Source organism: Crocodylus porosus, unplaced genomic scaffold (assembly GCF_001723895.1).
Source record: "Crocodylus porosus isolate Cpor-Errol unplaced genomic scaffold, CroPor_comp1, whole genome shotgun sequence".
Taxonomy (NCBI): Eukaryota; Metazoa; Chordata; order Crocodylia; family Crocodylidae; genus Crocodylus; species Crocodylus porosus.
Window position 1 is genome coordinate 19,067,965 of NW_017728910.1, and position 20,827 is coordinate 19,088,791.

Here is a 20,827-nt window from a genome sequence, read left to right on the forward strand (position 1 = left end):
CATATATCTATGCCTATAAGCCAGTTCCCAAAAACCAGGCCTTTAAATGCCATTTTTAAGTCAGCACCATCCTGCAAGATGCTGAACACCATCAACTGCTTCTGAAGCCAAAGAGGCTGGATGGGAGGACCCACGACAGAACCAGACCTAGCAGACAAAACCATTCAGCATCCATCAGAAGGGAATCAGTGCCATACATAGTCAGGCCTTTGATGTGCACAAATTCAACAGTCAGTCTCAAATCGCTTGTAATTCCTCTGCTAGGCTGAAACCCGTTTAGAGGCATGCACATTTTAGCCTCCTTACCCACAATAGCAAAAGCAAAATACCAAAGTGGCAGAATGGTGAGAGCAAGATGATTTATTGTGTAGTGAAGAAAAGGTTCATTTCCATTGACTATTCCCTTGCGGGATTTAGTACAATAAAAAAAAAAAAGAAGGACAAATGTACAAAACCAATCTGACAAGAAGGCTCCGGATGAAGTACATTCAAAGCATTTGCAAATGATGCCGCTAGACAGATGCAGGAAGCAAACTTAATCAATTCCTCTTTCAGCATGGACTGAAAACAGATTATCTATCCACAAACAGTATTTTGTGTTTCATCTTTGAAATGTCTGTAATTCTGCCTTTTGCTGCATATGTCTTATTCCATATACAGATACATATATGTAGTCCATACATAAAACCTCCATGGTTTTTTTCTCATAGCCAGAAAAGGATTCCTGAGGCTAATGTCTAACCCCACATTATCTGAAAGCAGATTTTATTTTTACTTCCAATTTTATGCAGACCACACTTAACCCTGACCCAGCAAAGTCAAAGGGAGTTTAGACATCAACTTGAATGAGAGCTGGATTGAGTCCAGGATTGTTCAGTCCCCTGTGCTAATTTATTCCTGGGAACGCATGGATTTTCCCAGTTGTCATAATAGCTCTTCTGGAGCCATCTTGAACATTCATAGATATATCTTCCTCATCCAGAGCATCCTTGTATATACAAACATAAAAAACATATACATGACAAGACATCAGCATGGAAGAATTCCTGAAATGTCGCAGGTCTTGATTTTGCTCCACTGAAGTCCGTGAGATCTTCCCCACCAGTCTGAATTGGAGTAGGACCAAGTACTTACTGAGCAAAGGAAACATTCTCAACAAAGCAAAACCAGCACAGAGAGTTGTAATCAAAGGTAGGATTGACAGACATGATAGTTAGCAGCCTGCTTTGTCTGGAAACAGCTAATATGATATATTAAGAAGAGAGACATGTCATTCATTCTTACTTAGGTAACATTCCCTTTCAATCAACAGGAGCTTTGCCTGAGTAATATGACTGCAGGATTTCTTGCATGTTATCAAGCGTACGTGAGTAAGCCAAAATATACATCAGTGCTTAGGAATCACATCTGCATATAATGCCCTATAGTGTGCATGTAATAAAAAAATAAAACCTTGTGGAGAAAATGTTACTCATGTTAACCTGGGTATAATCCCAGAGTAACTCCCCCAAAGTTAGAAGGCTACTTCAGATTTTCAGTAAGGTTACCGTCAGCCACACAGAGCCCCATATCAAGTGATAAAGATAATACATTTGCTTGTTAATACATAATGCAATTTAATATCTAATGCTTTATACAAACAAAATAGGACCTCTTTCTTATTCCAGATAAATTGTATGGATCCCAAGTACTGGTTTCCTTAAAATAAACTGGTTGCCTTAAAATAAATGTTCATAACTGGTATGAAAGCCATGTATGTGTTTAAAGTATCAGTGAACTGAAGATTTAAGAGTGAGCTGAAGGCAAATCCCAAATTTTGACATGAAAACAAAGGATTGGTTTTATTTTGTGTGTCAAGGGAAAAAAAAATAAATATGTGGGGAGGGAATGGGGGGAAACATGTTCACAGATATAATAAATACTTATTCTGATTCAAGAGCAAAGTGCGACGTAGGTCTTTCTAGTTAAACAAAAACAACCCATAGGATAAAGCCGTATATAGCCACAAGGCTGCTAGTGGTCAGCACAGTAAAATAAATACAAACACACTGATTATTTTTTCTTAGCAGCAAAGGTCATCTACTGGCCAATGTGACAGCTTCACAAAAGCCCTTATTGTTGGGGGGGGGGGGGTGGCGGTTAACCCAAGAAATAAACTAATCAAAGTTTTGCAGGGGTCTATAAGGTACCATGCCTGTAATTTTACTTTCAGGCTCTGCCCATTTCTGAGTGTAGCTATACCAGGATGAGTTTCCCCTCAAGCATTCTGAATCCCTATATACATAATTAGTTTAATAAACTATAGTCAGAATCCTACCTATTTTGGGCTGGTTTCAACCCTTAATCTATTAGAAAGGTGGGAGTGTTTTACAACTTTGTGACTAGCCATTTTCTGGGTTAAGGGGGAACCACTATGGGGTGCTGTAGTTGGGGAGGCAGTCTTTGGTTGCTTCTGGGAAAGGCCACATCAGGACCCTTGCAGAGATCAAGAGTGTCCCAGTATGCCTCGCTTCCTCCCAGTTAGGGCTGCCTTGCTTCCTGCCTGGGAGACTTGTCATGCCTGCTGCTGTTGCTGAGTCCCAGTCCCTACATCACACAAGGAAGCAGCAGGGGCAGAAGAAAGGTGGGGGTATTGGACTTCTCAGGATCACAACACTCATTCCTGTGTCCCGATACAGAAAACTGGATGGATGTAAGGGAACTGCTGGGATTTGGGCTAGAAGGGAAAACTCCCAAGGAGGTAGTGGACATTTGAAACTAGACAATATCCTATAAGGAAAAATTCCTCTTTGGCCCCAAGCTCTGGGCTAGACAACATACCAACACAGGGCTGCCCCCACTCTCACTTTATGAAGCATTGCAGCCTAATGAGCAATGGACATACTGGGCTTTCATCTATAGTAAATGGGCAGTTTGCCACAGTGCAGCAATTGTTGTGGGGAGGCAACAGGGTTAAGTTTCATCTACTGCCCGACACCCTTGTGTAGGGGTGAAGCCTTGGTGTCACTGTATGCATGGGGAACGGGTTGAAAAGAGGTCACCCAAGGGAGTCGCTTTCTCTGAAAAAGTTTGGAAATAGGGCATGACAGGGGCCTAGTCACAAGCACGGGGAGAGCAGATGCATGTGCTGCAAAAGCAGCTCTGTGCTCCGATTCCTGGGATCCTGTCCGCTCCCACTCAGCAAGGTCCCCTGTGCAAAATCTGCTTACTGCGACTTAGCACAGAGGACCAGGGGTAGGCCCTGTACACAAGGACATCTGTTACCACGTTATAACATTAACCAGAAAGGAACAGGAGATGGCCACTTTGATTCTCCTCCTCATGGAGTATAGTCGCATACAGGATGTCAACGTAGCTGGCATGTTCCTCAGCTTGTGAGGGGACAGCTTTTACTTCTGAATGTGCAAGTGCTATAAGCTTTTGTGTTGTGAACAAAATAGATGAACAGAAACACTCTGTTTTTAAAGCCAGAATGCAGGCAACAAGAAATGGATACGGTTGATGACAAAAAGACTGTCCGCAACATGGTGCACAGTGAGCCAAATTCATCCCTGGTGATGTTTCACTGAAGTCGGTGGAATTACATCAGGTTTGAATTTGACCTGCTGCCTTCTAGGAGCAGAGAGCAAGGTATGAGGTACCCTTCACACCCTCCATGGCCCCTGCCACTCAAATCAAAGGAGTGATGCAGCTCTGAATCAGACCCAGAACAGCAAAATATGCACAGTACGTGCTGACCCTGAAACCAATGCAGTCTGTCTTTTATGAATGCTATAAAGCATGACTGGCATAAGCAAATTCACCACAAGTGTCAGGGAAGAGAATGGCAGCCTGGCACAGACATAACCTTCTTCATTATACCTTCCCCAGCATTACTAAACTTAAAATAAAAGCCTTTCTTGGCTTGCCTACACAGGAGAGTCATTCACAATTAACCACTCCTGATTCACAGCATGTGCAGATACTCTTTTTCCCAAATAAGAGCCGTCAAACATGGAGCTAGCTCAGGAACGGCTGCGAATTGACATCCTGCCTTATTCTGAATTAACCTTCACATGTAGGCAAACCTGAAGATGCTGATGTTCACAGGAAAGGAAGATAAAGGAAAGCCAAGTCTGACATTGGGGGTGGAAGAAAGAGAAAAAAATATGCCCAACACAAGTAGTTCTACTCCAGAGGTGAATTTCATGTCAACTGTATAATGTCACTCAGGCTTAATGTCAGTGAACAACTAGAAGCGGAGGCGGCTGAAATCTATTCTCCAAACTCCAGGAAATTTAGCTGTGGATACCCTGGCTGTCTGCAGCTAATGCCCTCTTCTCCACCTTTCAGCCTCTGCATCAATCTAATAAGATGTACGGGGCCCATGGCTGCTCCCCAAACCATTTCCATTGCACCCTCTACTGCTGCCCTATGTGGGGCCAGAGCAGCAACCTCTTTGCCAGGAAATGTCACTCTAATTAGATAAACTCTTTTCTGATTAGCTTCTTTGCTTTCTGGGCCCCAAGCCCCCCTCCTCCTGTGGGTGATTTTCACCCAGGTGCATAATGAACCCAGTGGCTCCCGCATGGCAAAGTCTGTCACCAACAGAAGATCCTTCCTCACTGGTAGCTGGCCAATGGCGGAAAAAATCTCTGTTGATGTGGCAGATCAACTACTCTCCTATTTCAAATCCGAGAGTAAAATCCTCAGTAGCTTTGAGGTCTGACTGGTGTACGTGAGGGTGAGGCAAACAAAACCCACCCCTGCAGACAATGTATGTACCACCTCTTGACAGCCCCTGCAAGAGCAGAGTGCAGTAAGAACATGCTATAAGCTATACCGGGGGCTGCAGCCTCTTACACTTCCCTTCACAGGGAATTTTAGATAAGGAATGCAGCTAGGCCACACATCTGCAGGCCCCATTACTGCCTCACCTCCAAGCTGTCCAGGAACCACTTACTGTTGAGAAATGCTGTGGTGCACAACTCCAGGCACGTGACAAAGGGTGCAGCCTTCTCACCTGCCCTGCCCACGCGGGAGAACCACAGCAGACCTAGTGCTTCTTGGGCTTTGCACACTCATGCAAAAGGGCGCTGAGGAAAACAGGGGTCCCTGTCCCCCTCTCAATGCAACAAAGAGCCTTAGAGAACTAGCAAACGAACATTAAAAACACTTGGTGTCCTGCAGAGCACACTCCTGCCAACTAGGATATAAAAGAAACCTAACCATACCATTACGTTTGCAGGTGTTACATGTACAGCTAGAGAGCAGACTCCTATCAAATGGAGCACAAAGCAGGGCATGTGGCAAACAGCAGGTGAGACAAGCTGCTCTATCTGCAAACTACTGCCGGGGCCGGCATGTCACTGTACGTAGCCAAGGTTCTCCATCTCGCTCCTATACCGCTGTTCCGACACCTTGCTTTTGTGCTGTTTGCTTTCTAAATGTTGCCGGAACTCCATCTCCTCGCTGGCCCCCGCGTTACACATGGAGCAGTAGAACTGGCCGCTCGGGGTGACGCACATGGCGAGGTCACGAGGGATGCGCTGGCGCGAACGGGGGTTGAAGTAGGGACCTGCAGAGACAAAGAGTCCGTTCATCTCTGAGCGAGGGAGGCTAGCATTTCACAGGGCCCGTTGGCACTGCTTCCATGCCACACCTGGGAGCGCCACCATGAAGCGGGCCTTGCATTCAAGCTGCCACCAGTGCCCGCTCCTACCCTGTAACTTATTGCCATACGCTCAATGCAGCTACACGGCCTCATTTCTAGGGTTTCGCACACAAGGGCACGTGGGCTTCTCGGCAACACTCCTAGGTGCAGCACAGAGGCAGTGTAGACAAGAGCTAAGGATTATGAGTAAAATGCTCAAAAGCAACTCTGGGTAAAAGCTGTCCTGCAGCTTTAAGTGACTTAAGCGCTAAAAGCCCATTTTCAGAAGTGATTAACTGCTCAAAACGGGCTTTACAAAGGTACCCGAGGATATTTTTGATGGCTGGGTGCCTAACTCCCATTTAAGTCAATGGGGCCCAGGCTCCTAAGTGCCTAGGTCACTTTTGGAAATGGGATTTAAGAGCCTAAGTCACCGAGGACTTCTGCAAAACATCCTGCATCACTGAAGCCTATTTCAGCAGGAGAGGCAGCTTTCTGATCAGAATAACCTCCTGATTTCTTAATTAAAAGCCATTATGATAAGAAGATATTACAAGGAATTATTTAAAAAAAAAAAAAAGTGTTCTCTCATTAACCAACATCATTCCAAAAAGATCAGATTAAGCTATGCCATACCAGGGGAATATGTTTTAGCTAATGAGTGCTTATTACATGATAAATAGCAATGAAAACACAAAAAACTTGGGCCACACACTACTCTAAATGGTCTGATACAAAACTAAGGGGCTGACTCGCCCCTTGTTTGGGCAGGGTCCAGGGACAAACTCAAGCAGCTATAGGAATCCTTCTTCCTGCGCATGCCGTGCTGGGAATCATCAGAACTCAGATCTGCCTTGGCTACTTCTCCTCGTGTCCCTGAACTACCTTTTTCTACTTCCAGTCTGCTATCAACATACCCCATCTACCCACAGAAGGCTTCCACTGTCCCTGCTTTGCCATGCCCTAGAGCAGTGGTTCTCACCTGTTTTTGTACCAGGACCCATTTGTAAACATTGATAGGCAGTCCTGACCCAGTGCTCCTCACTCCTGCCCTGCTGCCCCCCAGGCCCCCCTCCCACCCTAGTGTGTGGGACAGGGGTGGGTGTATGGGGCATAGGGGACCCCAAGCAGCCTCTCGCAGGCTGGAGCTCTGCTAGCCTACAAGGGAAAAGCCACAGTTTCCCACATTTTCTCCCTTAGGTTTGCTGATCCATTTTTAAAGTTTGCTCGCGACCCTTTCATATACCTTGTGACCTGCTTTTGGGTGACGACCCACGGGTTGAGAAACGCTGCCCTAGATGTTTCTGTGTCACTGTTAGGGCTTTCTCTGCACTGGGTGCAGGCTCCTTTGAACTGGGAGAACTTCTGGGGACACTGATGGTCGGGCAAAGCAGCCCCAGCTCAGCATTTCTGCCTGTTCCTAGACCAAAAGTTCTTTATATAGGATTTTACATGACATCTAGGTGCTCTTCTGCATCACCAAAGCAAGAAAACAACCCTTCTTTGTCCTGGGTTTGTGCAAAATCCATGTCTGAAACACCTGAGAAAGTGACATTAAGCACAGATGGCCTTGGAGGCTGGCTAGCCTTTATCATACTAGGCAGTGTGAGCATCATTGCAGGTTGATGTGGTACCATAGGAGTAAAAAAGCTGGGCCCCTTGCCAAGAAAAGAGGGCACAAGATTGCCATCCCTTAAAGCAGCAATAGAGCAGGGCAGATGGCAAATTAAGATACTATCTGAGAAACTGAACTCAGGAACAGGCTGACAAACCTGACAACTTCCCCTGCTAAGAGGAGCAAAACCAAGCAGACAGGTGGGGTCCATGAGAGCTAGACAAAGCCTCCACGCTGCGATTCACTTTTTCTTTGTGAATTCCCTCCCATCCCCCCTAGAGCAGCCCTATCTGCCCAGAGCTCAGGTAAAAGGACTGAGCGATGGCAGAAGACTCTGCTGCGGGAGTAGCGACTGCAACCCTCTGTCCCACCCTAGGCCGAGAACGGCTGCCTGCTCAGCCACTGCTGTTACAATAATACAGATAGGGTTGTTCAGTTTGGTCTGCACCCCTTCTACCGTTCCTGGGCACTTAAAGGGCAGCAGTGTTTTCCACCAGTCCAGAGACCTCAGCCCTGCTTGGCGCTTAATGCTGAACACCACTCCAAAGTAGATCCAGCTGGAAATGCATAACCCGTGTCACTGGGGCTGTGGAATAAAAAGCATCCAGATGTGATGCTATCCACGCCCCTCCCTTGTGCACCACTGGCTATAGAAAATAAGGTGCCTTAGCTATGCTGGACTGGAGGGTGCACTGTCTCTCTTGCACAGGGCTTTGACTTTTTTGACACCATCCTTAGACCTAGGCTCATGGACCCACTGAGCCCGGCTTTCTAATGCAGTGGTACTCAACCTTTTTCACACTGGGTCCCATTAGCATAATTATCGGCTTGCCACTATCCATGACCCACAACTCCCTGACCCCGGCCCACACAGTCTCTCTCTCTCCCCACTCCTCTGGCTGCTGCATCCGGCCTCCTCCCTCCCTTCCTCCAACTCCTGGGGCTGCTCTCAATGCTGCCTGCTCACCAAGCTTCCAGCTACATGCCAGCTCCATCCAGGCTGCCAGTGTTGCATGGTTTCCCTGTGCAGGCTCCAATTCCCTGGGACTCCCCATGACCCTTTACAATGTTCTTGCGACCCACTTTTGGGTCGCAACCCATGGGTTGAGAACCACTGTTTTAATACATTCCTATGCATAACCCATGGGCCTGGCAGTTTTTCCAGAGGCTGCCTGCCCTGCAGTGAGAAACAAGGATCAAAGGGAAATCTCAGGGAGGTCCTCCACATAATTTTCCCTTACAAAGGCCTCTCAGCCAAAGAGTCCTAGGAGTCTTTTCCTTCCCCACCAGAGAAGCTTGGGAGTCCATAGGAAGGGTCCTTTAATATCTGCCTGCATGAACAACCAAGGCCTCTACTGCCTTCTCTTCCCTAAGCAGCACTGGTAGAAGCAGAAACCACACAGTGGACCCAGAAGAAATTCATGCCTGCAGGGATATGTAGATGAAAGGGAATGGTCTCCACTGCTCCCTGCCTTCACACCCCCAGGCCTACCCCAAGAGTCATTTTTTCAGAGAGACAATTATGCATGATAATCCCATGGGAAATAGATAATGTGCTGCATCAGAGGTACATGAGCAGGGCCATGTCTATAGGCAGAGAGCCTGCAATTCAAACCCAAGAGGATGAGGTCAAAGCTAGCTCTCAGTCTATTAGTCCTCATTTACTAAGGCCAGTTGGTAGCCTTACTTGAGTGAGATCATCTGGTCTGTGTTTTGATAATAGGATTATACACTGACTTTCCCCTTAAACCTTCCAAGTGCTTAATAGACAGTGGGCCAGATCTCCTATTCCAGCCTGGCACTGTTGCATCTCTCAAGTTATATGAAAAAGCTGGATGCTGGCTGTAGCTGGCCAACCGAGAGCTTCTCAGACAGCTCCCATGCTTGCTGCCTGCACCTTGGTATCAGCACCTGCACCTTGGTATCAGCATGGAGGGCATTCCAGCAGAGAAAGAGATGTGCTGGGGGTATACTGGGATGCCATGGCTGTGTGTAGCTCTACTACTCCACTGCTGCATAGTCCCTTATGCTGAGGTCAAGACCAGTACAGAATGGAAGCACTACGACTGGCTCTCTAACCTCCTCTACAAGGACAAGTGGAAGCTGGATATAGGAGAAACTAAAAATCTATGGCGACCTATACACGTGCTTGGAGGTTGGGAGTAGGAAGGGAGGTAGAAGGGGTTAATTAGTGGTTCCTGGGTAGCTACTCCAATTAAAACACCCCACCGTCACATGTATTAAACCTCCATGCGTTTAAAAATGGCTGGAGGATGCTTTATCTAAACCTCATTCAACAAGGTTTAGTTAAAGTGCCCCTGCAGCCATTTTAAAAAACACACAGGGGCTTAATGCACTTGATGCTGTGGCGATGCTGCAGATTAATCAAGGCTGCTCCAATGTGTACTAATTACAACGCCAACCAGCACATGTACAGGCAGCATTCATTCTGTGGTAGTGGCCATGTGAGTTGTGATGCAAGTGCACATGGGGTACCTGTGTTGTTCTGAACTGTGTACACATTTCTTCTATTCTGCATCATCTTATACTCGTTCCCTTCTTTCCGTGCCCGCCGCTTGCCCACATCTGACGTCTCCCTGAAGGTGAAACAAACACACGCAGCTCTGTTTTAAATCCCTTTGCGATGTATTAACAGAGACTGCCAACGTCACAGCCACACACGTTCTGACCGGCCTCAGGTAAAGGTTGAGCAATACCTACGAGAATGAGTTATTCTGCGCTTCTGCCAGACGGAGCCTCTTGGCATGATTCTTTCCTTGGTAGTGAGCCTGGGCCACAGCTGGGGAACTGAACGAGGCATCGCAAAGCTTGCAGTAATCGTTCTCCGTGGCCAGGATCACTCGGCCGCCCGGTTTAGAAGAGCCCATCTAGCAGCAAAGGAAGGGAAAGCATCATATGAACAGGGCTTATGCTTTGACAGAACAGGGCCATGCTGAACCTAATGGTGACCTCACCGAGCAAGCCAGTGGAAAAGCTAGGGTTAGCACCCAACAAGGGTCTCTACACACGGCTCCCCAAATCATTCCAGGGCACCAGCAAGGAACTGTGGAGGGTCTGCAGATTTCCTAAAAGCTAAAGTAACCTGCACCAGTACACTGGCTCCAGAGCTTCCTGCTCTCCCTTCCAGCTTCCTCACAGTCATGGCTTAACTGCTCCTGGCTTCCCACTCTGCACAGAAAGGTTATTTCACAGTACAGACGGATGTCTGCTGAAAATATAAAAGCAGCTTCCTCCTTGTGTCCGCAGCACTCTGCACTTCCAGCACACCTCGCCCACCTAAGAGCCCTTCTCAGGCTGCAGAGAAAACAGTCAACAGTGGTGCCAAAACATCTGACTTCCCCTCTCCCACCTTCCCATGATAGCAGGAGACCTGTAGGCAGATTTCATAGAGTCATAGAAAATTAGGGTTAGACGGGGACCTCAGGGGGTCATCTAGTCCAACCCCCTGCTTAAAGCAGAACCATCCCCAAATACATCATCCCAGCCAAAGCTTTGTCCAGCTGGGTCTTAAAAACCTCCAAAGATGCAGAGTCCACTACCCCTCTGGGTAACCTGTTCCAGTGCTTTACTACCCTCCTAGTGGGAAAGTTTTTCCTACTATCCAACCTAAACTTCCCTTGCTGCAACTTGTGCCCATTGCTCCTTGTTCTGTCATCTGCCCTCACTGAGACCAGTCCAGCTCCATCCCCTGTGGAACCGCCCTTCAGGCAGTTGAAGGCTGCTATTAAAACCCCTCTCAGTCTCCTCTTCTCTAGACTAAATAAGCCCAGTTCCCTGGGCCCCTCCTCAGAAGTCCTGTTCCCCAGCTCCCTAACCGTTTTCATTGCCCCCCACTGGACTCTCTCCAATTTGTCCACATCCTTTCTGTAGTGGGGGGGCCTAAGACTGGAGGGATGGCCCTGCCCCACAGCAGCACATGAACTCCTGATGCACTACTGGATGCCATATGGTCTTTCTGCTTAGACTGCAGACTGATGGGGCAGCGACCTTCTGTATGTCACTAACGACATGGTGCTTCCCAAAAAGATACTTCAATCAGCCACATTGTCAGTGTCACATTTTCTGAAGTGTGGTTCTTTCAGCCTCTGTTTTGATATGTGCTGCTAGACACACAAACCCATCACCCCACAGCATTCGTGATACAATAGGAATGCTTTGGCTCACACTTGGCTTTCTTGTTGCTGTGGAAGAGTTCCTCAAATTAGGCAAACCAGGCACTCCAGCAATCGAGAAGTGGCATAACGCATAATGTACAAGGGATGGAGCAGATCTAAGGCCCTTTGAAGTTAACTAGACTTGCATCCGCTTCAGCAGGCTTCAGATGAGGTTTTATTTGCATGTGATCAGGTCTCCCTCTAGTGGATGGCCCTAGGTGTTATAACCTGCTACTTGTGTTCAGGCAAAAATGTTCTCTCTCCTCCTTTAGTGTGAGTGGCAGAAGCCTCTACTTTTGAGGCTACAGGCTGAAGCTTTGATGACTGCCAACCATCATGGAGATGGCTAGATGTAGAAAACTAAACTCTTTCACATTCACATAGGCATCTTGGCTCAATTTCACTTGGATGCATGGGAGAGAGCTATGTAGTAGGGCTGTGCAAAGCGGGCAGTATTCGATTCAGATTCAGCCCAATTCGGGGAACAGTGATTTGATTCGCCGATTCAGATCACAGTCCCGATTCGATTCGGCCAAATCTGAATCTGAAGATTCAATTCTGATTCGGAGAATCAACAATTCGGCCACAGAGACAGCTTTATATGTTTTTTCTATGTACCTCGAGGACCATATAAAAGCTGCCTGTGGCCGAATCGCTGAATCTCTCCAAATCGAATTGGAGGCTTCCGATTCGGTTTGGAGAGATTAACGGGTCTCCTGATTTGATTCGGAGATTAAGCCACCAAATCGGGCCGAATCTCCTCCAAATCGAATCAGCTACCGAAGCTTCACACAGCCCTACCACGTAGCCAGAGGATGGCACCCAGACACACAGGAATCCAACATTACAACATTACTGTGTTTATCCAGGGCTTTAAACTGCCATAATGAACAGCACGTGTGAATTACCCAGGAATTGGGGGCGGGATTTAGCATTCAAAATTAGATCACCGCTTCCCTGAGGTCAGTACCCTGCGTTCAGGAGGGGTTGGTATCAGTTGCTTAAAGGGAAGTCACAGGCATGCACCATCCCAACAGCACCCTTACCTGCCCTGCCCTGCGATGTGATATCAAAGTACCCTTCTCATAGAGGTTAATGCACATGCCTTACCTGAGCTGGAAGGGAGACAATCTGAGGTGTGACAGGCTCAACTGAATTGCTCATTCTGGCAGAAGCTGGACAACTATTCGCAGCATAGTAATTCCGAAGTTTCTTACTATGGTTTTTCCCCTGGAAATAGAACTCAAATTAACCACTCTGCGGGTGATTAACCACTCTGGTCCCACCTGCAACAAGCAGCATGAGACTGAATTACAGAGCTGAAATGTAAATGCTGTCGTGACAGTAACAGCTTCAATAAAGGGTCCGATCCTGAGAAGGGCTGAGAGGATGGTGCTCAATGTCTCTGACAAAGGTGGCAGGATTGGGCACCTTCTTAAAATCCCTTTCATAAAGCTAATGCAGTAAGAGGGCTGTATTGAGTCTAATCCTATTAACACATCCCTTTGTCTTTTGTTTTTTGCATAATGTGTGCGTGTTCTATTAAAAAAAAAAAAAAAAATCTACAAACACACTCCAAAAACGCATGACCAGGCTACAGACAGCACATTTACAACCTCTTGAAACTAAACACAGGGCAGCACACACTTACAACAAAGAAATAAAATAGGGAGCCAATTAGACGAGATATAGTTCATCCTGGTATTTTGACATATCTGAAGTAAGTGGAATGGGAACCGTGTGTGTGTGTGTGTGTGTGTGTGTGTGTGTGTGTGTGTATAGACAGATATAGATATCTCTATATCTATATCTAGAGAGAGAGAGAGAGAGAGGTTTCTATATATATCTAGAAAGTGTGTGTGTATAATATATAGATACATAGATATGGGAGGGGCAAAGAATTCAAGACTATGGGTATGCCCACGTTTTAGTCGCTGCTTTAAATTAGCTTGGGTCTGTTAGCAATGTAGCCACAGCCATATGGCAACTCAGTGAAAGCTGCAGCATCCACCCAAGAAGCCGAGTCAATGCACAAGCAGTTAGTCTACGCTGAGCTCTGTGCAACCATGGCAACACTACCAACAGTACCAAAACTACCCAGTTTAACTCTAGGTCAGGTTGTCTATATGAGCTGTAATGCCCAAGCAGACAAACCCTATGATCGGCTTCAAATGATCATGTCTAGAAACTGCCAGCAGTGGAGTGTTCCACACGAGGATGTTCTCACCAGCCTGAAACACGAGAAAAAGGATGAAATTTGGTGACCCATACCATGAACCACAGTAAAGGTAACATCCATCAGAGTTGAAAAGCCAGCCAATCCAAGCCAGCCAAAAAACTCGCTGCCATTTAACACACTCCATTTCATGTAATGGGAGTCCTGATCCCAGACAAGATTCATTCAACTGAATCGGGTCATACGCTTGGTTGCGTTTGGTCCAGGAGAAAGGTGTTATTTCACTTGATGTAAGAGTTACCAAGAGCTTAGTGGTCAGTAGCAACACATCTAAGGGCGCGTCCAGACGAGCACGGTCATGCAGTATGTGGCATGTTTGTGGCACCACATACAGCACAGCCCAGTGCTTTCTGCGCTGCAAGGGCACGCTGTCCGAGTGTGAGCTGCTCTTTTTTTTGCCTGCAGATTTTTTTTTTTGACCTCTAGATATCCAGGAGGGAAAAAAACTAAACAAACAAAGCAGTGCACACTTGGGCAGCATGCGCCGAAGTGTGGAGCCGGGCCGCCCGGAGCTGCACTGCAGCTGCCAGCCAGGCTCTGCCCGGCAGGATCAGGAGGCCCCCAGATAAGGCTGCTGGGGCCAGCCCAGCGCTGGCCCCAGCCTCCTCTACCCGGCCTGGGGTAACCTGCCATGTGCCAAAGCATGGCACAGGCATTCCCCAGGGACAAATAGCTGCGGTGCAAGGTGCACCACTACTACTTGTCCCCAGGCAACCAAACATCCATGCACATCTGGATACACCCTATGTGATTCAACTTAATGTTAAGTGGAGCAGGGGGGAAAGTATATTTAAGGCAAGAATAACTTTTCTACAGTCCTTATTACCCCAAAGAAGAGAACAAGCCTATCAGTTTCCTGCATAGCCCAAAACTGTTGTGGAAACAGGTCCACAATTACTAACTCAACATTTTATTGCAAGTATCAGGCAGGATATTTGATGCTCTATTTAAAAGTCCTCATTCCATGATTTAGCTGGTAATCAAGAATTGCAGCTTTTATTTCCAATGTCTTACCTTTTTAGTCATTATGGTTGCACAGAAAAGCTTGAAAGTATGAATGCTAGTGCTCAAAAAATTAAAGTCAAATACAAATAACAAAAATATTATTTTGTTTCATCTCAGGATTTTTTAAGCAATCCCATGATTTTGAGGGTCTACTATGTGATTTACAAACATCTGGAATTGGCAATCCTGCAAATGATTCAAAACATCTCCTTTAGCCCAGAAGTTCCCTAAAACAATTACATTCACAGCTCATCTTTTCAAGGCCTTAACCATGGAGTGCCTCGAGATCCCTTCAAGGGTGCCATGGGGTGTCACACAAGGTAGTGTCGTTAAGCGTCCAAACAAGATAAATACAGAGATTTCAGAGAGGAATCCATAGTGGCAAAAAGAAGTCTGACCTGTTATGATCTTTCTGAGTTCTTGCAACAGAAGAATGGGTCTACTGTAATATCCTTCTGTACTCAAAAAAATAAATGAGAAGGATGAGCTGGCATTTTCTGAGGAATGCCTTGAATCTATTAAGTGGTGCCTCAAGTCTATTAAGCAATGCCCCAAGTATAAAAAAATTGAGAATCAGTGCCTTAAGCAAAGTAAGTTCATAGATTTCATAGACATTAGGGCTGGAAGGAAACTCGGAAGATCATCAAGTCCAGCCCCCACGCCCAAAGGGCAGGAAGTCCGCTGGAGTCAAAGGATCCCAGCAAGATAAATGTGCAAATGTCTTTTAAAGGAGTCCAAAGTAGGTGCTTGCACCACCTCCGATGGCAGTCTGTTCCAGACCTTGTGGGCTCGGACAGTAAAGAAATTCAGCCTGACATGGTCTTGGAGAAGTTTGTGACCGTTTGACCTTGTCATCTCTTGGGGCGCTCTGGTGAACAGGCATTCCCCCAGATCCTGATGCACACCCCTGATGTACTTATAGGTGGCCACCAGGTTCCCTGGCGCTTTTCCAGGCTGAAGAGTCCCATAGCTCTCAGCCTCTCATCATACAGCCTGTTCTCCTGCCCTGTAATCATGCGTGTGGCTCTCTTCTGGACCAAGTATTTAGTTGAAAAATACCAAGTATTTTTCCCAGAGAAGCTTCTAGGAAGTTTCTTCTTCTTTTTTTTTCCCCCTTTCCAATTCCCCCTTAAAATAGCGTGGGTTTTGTGACGAAAAAATGACATCCGAAATATTTTTCTGTTTGGAAAATCATTTTTTTGGTCAAAAAAATGTGCAGGTTTTCCTACCTAGTATTTCTGCAAAACACTCAAAACATTTCGACCCAAACAAGAAACGTTGTTTTGGTCGAAACTTAATATTTCACTGAAAAGCAATGTTTTTACAAAAGATGAACCATCTCTACCCTCAATTCCAAACAAGGTAAAAAAAATGCTTCAGAGCTCCACATTGGACCCTGTAGAGCTGCAACGACCATAATCCAATGTCCCTTCTGGAAAGGAAACCAAAAGGGGGGTCTTGATCTGTGCCCCTTCTCCCACCCTCTCCACGTCTGGCAACTCTGTCCTGGCACAGGACTTCCCATTTCTGGCAGGCTGGATCTCTGCGATCACAAAGCACCCATGAAAAGGCTGCTAGGCTTCCTGTGGAACAAGCTGTGGGGCTAGCTGTTGCCTTTTGCTCTCTTACCTGGTAATGAGCCTGGGCTTGCTGGGCTGAATTCAAAGTGACATTGCAAAGTTTGCAGCACAGGGGCTTACATAGTTCCTCCAGCACAGGATCCTGCTCCACTGCCTTTGTAAGCTCGTCCTCTTGCGTGCGCTGCAAGGAGGGCCCCAGGCCAAGAGATTTCTGCGGGGACAGTGGCGAGCTGGCTCTTGGCCGGGTGGCCACTGACATAGGAAGAGCTGAAGGCTTCTCAGGACGAGAATGGGGAGGCAGTCCTGCCTGCTGCAAAACAACCATTGGCCAGGAGGACCGCTAGCATAGTACAGCTGAAGGACGAAGAGTCTTCTTCGGATCTAGACCAGAAAGACGGAGATGCTCAAATAAGCAGTACAAACCTGTATGAGTAGGCACCAGCCTCACCACCACCACAGCAGCTGCTTTCCGTTCCTCCACAAAGCATAGCAGCCATCAACCCACTTCACCTAGGTTTACAACCTTTATGCTTCACTGGAGCAGGGCAAAGCTGCTGCAGCTCATCAGTAAGTCTGGTCCCAAATCTGTTTTATGCCAAGAGAAACTAATTGAAATCTGAGGCTTAGCTGTTAACAAAGCTAGAGCCTCCCGCTGAAAATTTTAGGAGACTCCGAAGAATTTGCAATATCTGCTCAATAAGCTAAATGAAGCTTCAGCTTCCAGAAGGAAATATCCTTCTCCCATATGCCTGTTACTATATTGGGCCTGGAGCCCACCATTTTTTGTGCAGCGGCTCACTGTGAAGCTGTGCAGAGCTCACTGAAACAGTGCTCCCACACACAAACAATTGTAATTTTGGGGCCCAGGAAAGTAACCATTTCCAGATGTTTTAGAAGGGGCAGGCCTGCCCTGAGGAGCACACAGTCTAAAAATGAGCCACCACATAAGAAATAAAGGTATGTCACTATACGTGCCGTTACCGGATGTCCCATGAACGAAACCAAACCTCATTTGGAAGCAATTGTATAAGTTGGGAACAACGAACACAAAACAGACCTCTCATAAATACCAACTTTAAGACAGTATTTCAAAATGGACTTTTCCCAAAAGGAAAATGAAAGTGCATCACATCAATGCTACCTAGTGGTTAGAACAAGGGCTAAGAGTTAGCTCCTTGGCATCTCTGCCCAGCGTGGCCGCTGTCACGTGGGATAATCTTTGCTATCTGAAACTACACAATAATCAACTATTTTAATTTTTTTTTTTAGTATTGGGAGCTTACCCCATATTCATTCTTATTCAATTTATTTCAAAGTTAATCCAAGTTCTTAGGAAGCCCCTTAAATTTCCAACAAGGAGTTCGGAGAGGCTCAATTAATTAGCGTTTGTAAATTATGTCTAACATGATTTACAAACCTCGAGATGAACATTGCTAAGAAAATGCAAAGCAATAACATGATTATGAATCAAGGCAGAGACACTTTTGTTAAGATCATATTAGCACTCACTTGCCAATAAACAGGAATTGATATCTGGCCTATTTCAAATTATAAGATAAAATTAAATCCCTGGTTGCCAGATGTATACTTTAAGCAGAAGGAGTTTAAATGCAATGAATCATGTTTACATTTGAAAATAGCCAATACCTCAGGTAAACCTGTCAAAAGTAACTTAGCAACCAGAACAGACTTTCAGATTCCAGATTTTCTAAAGGCATTTTGGTACCATAGGTTGCTTATACACATGCTCAGAGGTCGGTGGGAAGGGGGAAGAGGGAAATTCCCAGGCAGCTCGTCTACTTAAAACAGCTTACCGTCATGTGTATTAAGTCTCCACATTTAAAAATGGTTATGGGACACTTAATCTAAGCCTAAATTTGATGAGGTTTAAATAAAGTACCCCCGTGGCTATTTTAAAATGTGTGGGGGCTTAATACACATAACGGCGAGGCCACGCTGTTCTACTCAGAATACAGAGCAGACCTGATTAACTGCATCTGCTCTGATGCGTTCTAACTAGAACATTATCAAGCATGTGTATAGGCAGCCAAAGATGCAGAAAGGCATCCACTGGGTCTTACAAAAGTATTTTCTTGATCGGGTACCTAACTTCAATTGAAATCAATAGGATTAGGCACCTACCCTGCTTATAGGTATTTTTGAGGCATCCAAATACCTTAAAAAATTTAGTCCTTAGGAGTCCATGTCTTACTGGGGGGGGGGGGGGGTCAATGGAACTCTTAAGCTCCTAAATCACTTAAGGACAGTTCAAAATTTTACCTCTACAGTCTTTTGGTATTGATTGGAGAGTCAGGTCCCAGTCCTGCAAGTGGCTTGTTATAAGCAGATCCCTGAATCTATGAGGAAGCAGTTGTGGAGTTGGAGCCAAAAATATTTTCAAAATATAAAAAATTGCAGGCATTAAATTTCTAGAGTTTCCTGAGCATTTCTGGTGAGAGAAATAAGAAATAAAGAAAGCTACAACAAGGCATGCACACACAAGTGCACACTCTGAAAACATGCCAAAAATAAAGACGCAAGCCTTGGGAAGTTTCTTTTATTGTCAAAGCCATTTTCTCCTGTCAAGGTGCCGTGTGAGCAATAAAACAGTTGCTCAAGTTAAATTCAAATAAAATCATAAAAACAGAAAAGAGCCTCATTAAATTAACAGCTGAAACAAAATTGAGAGAGAACAAGACCGAAAATAAAGAGGGAAAAAAGGGAACAGGGTAGAAAAGGACTAACTAAAGGACAGAGTATGCTCTAAATCTCAAAGATACCTTTGAAGGAGGAAATGATTTCAAAAGCAGCTAAAAGATGGGCTAATGGATTACATGGTGAATTCTCTGCCCCAGGACTCGCTAAATTCCTTTTAGCTTCAGACAGGATGGAGAAAATCTCAACAGGGCTGGTGGTGTCTGAGCACAGACCTTTATTAAGATCAAGCCCAAGGAAGAAGCCTCAAATATAGGTACAGTAAAGATCTGTACAACTGGCAAATGGTAAACCATCTCTGCTGTTAGGCCTCGTAAGAGAGAAGTGCCCAACTGAGCTTCCAGGATGCAAGGGCAGGGTTTGCTAATGTGAGGTCACACTGGGATGAATAAAGGCGTCACCTATGCAAACTGCAGTGCAAATGAGAAAGAAGCTTTGATCACATGCAGTGCGTCAGGTTGGTGACCCATAAGTGGGTATGAAGAGGGTATGGCCCTGCTTCTAATCAAATCCTCTCATCAAGAAGGAGACTTTTTGTCATGATGAACTCTACCCAGAAACAAGATCTCCATGTTCCCAGGATTGATGACAAAGACTTTTTAATGCATCCAGTTGGCAAGATGCATCAAACATACCCCCAGGCCAGAAATGTCTGGTGTCTACAGGGTGACAGATGTGCATCTGCATCTCTACTTGCAATTTAGAAATCATCTGGCCAAAGGCCTCAGTACTACATGGGTGACAAGAGAGAACTTTGAGGGACACCACCTTTCAGATCCTATATCATCACCATAAACTGACTCGTTTAGCAATAACTGGATGTAGACAAATTGGAGAGAGTCCAGCAAAGGGCAATGGTTAGGGGCTGGGGCACATGGCTTATGAGGAGAAGCTGAGGGAACTGGGCTTATTTAGTCTGGACAAGAGAAAACAGAGGGGATTTTGTAGCAAAAAGGATGGAGTTAGGCTGTTCTCAGTGGTGACAGATGACAGAACAAGGAGCAATGGGCTCAAGTTGCAGCCAGGGAAGTTTAGGTTAGATATTAGGAAAAAAAACCATCTTGCTAGGAGGGTAGTAAAACACTGGAACAGATTACCCAGAGAAGTTGTGGACCCTTCATCCTTGGAGGTTTTTAAGAGCCAGCTAGACAGAGCCTTGGTTGGGATGATATAGTTGGGAAAGGTCCAGCTTTGAGCAGGGGGTTGAACTAGATGTCACCTCCTGAGGTCCCTTCCAGCTCTCATTTTCTATGATGTCAGATCTAGACATCCCAGCCATGTTCTTTGGTTGTCTAAAGCCCGTCAGACAGAAAGCTATTAAAGAAAACCAGCCTGACCAAATGACTAGATGACCCTTGTCTACAATTGGTAGGAGGTCACTCATGACCTTAAACAAGTACAATCTCAACTCCAGGAGGGTCAAAAGGAGAACCTTGCAGGATGCCACGTAAGTCCAAGTGATCCTTGAATTGAATACTCACAGCTTTCTCAATCGTTCTCCATATGCGGGGTTTGAAAACTGGACAGCAGTTGACAAGCACTTCAGTGTCAAGAAATGGCTTCTCAAGGAAGGCTTAAAAAACATGGACCTTTCGATTCTGAGGACCATTGATGGCAGCACAGTCACCAAGATGAAGAAAGGCGATAATCACAGGCTCTGTGCCACAGGGTATCCCAAAGGGATGTCAGAAGTTAGGTTGAAAATAACTTACAGCCCGAGTCTCTCTCAGTCAAAAGACAGAGAGGGAGTATTTTAGGTCCACACTATGGCACTCACAAATATGTCCATGCACACATAAATGAAGAGGTAAGCTCAAGTCATAAACCTGGACCATCTCATACAGTGGAAGCTGTGCACAAATGAGCAGA

The 20,827-nt window shown here is 45.8% G+C and overlaps 1 protein-coding gene across 1 annotated transcript; it reads right to left on the bottom strand.

The window, feature by feature from the left end:
- Positions 1 to 342: 342 nt before the first annotated feature.
- Positions 343 to 18,605, bottom strand: ZMAT3 (zinc finger matrin-type 3). The gene is made up of 6 exons (XM_019532757.1): positions 18,524 to 18,605; positions 16,293 to 16,624; positions 12,533 to 12,652; positions 9,969 to 10,135; positions 9,744 to 9,844; positions 343 to 5,557 (listed from the first exon to the last, which is right to left on the bottom strand). Exons 2-6 carry the CDS (start codon positions 16,566 to 16,568, stop codon positions 5,346 to 5,348), a joined length of 876 nt encoding a protein of 291 aa, XP_019388302.1. The 5' UTR covers positions 16,569 to 16,624; positions 18,524 to 18,605; the 3' UTR covers positions 343 to 5,345.
- Between the last annotated feature and the right edge of the window lie 2,222 nt (positions 18,606 to 20,827).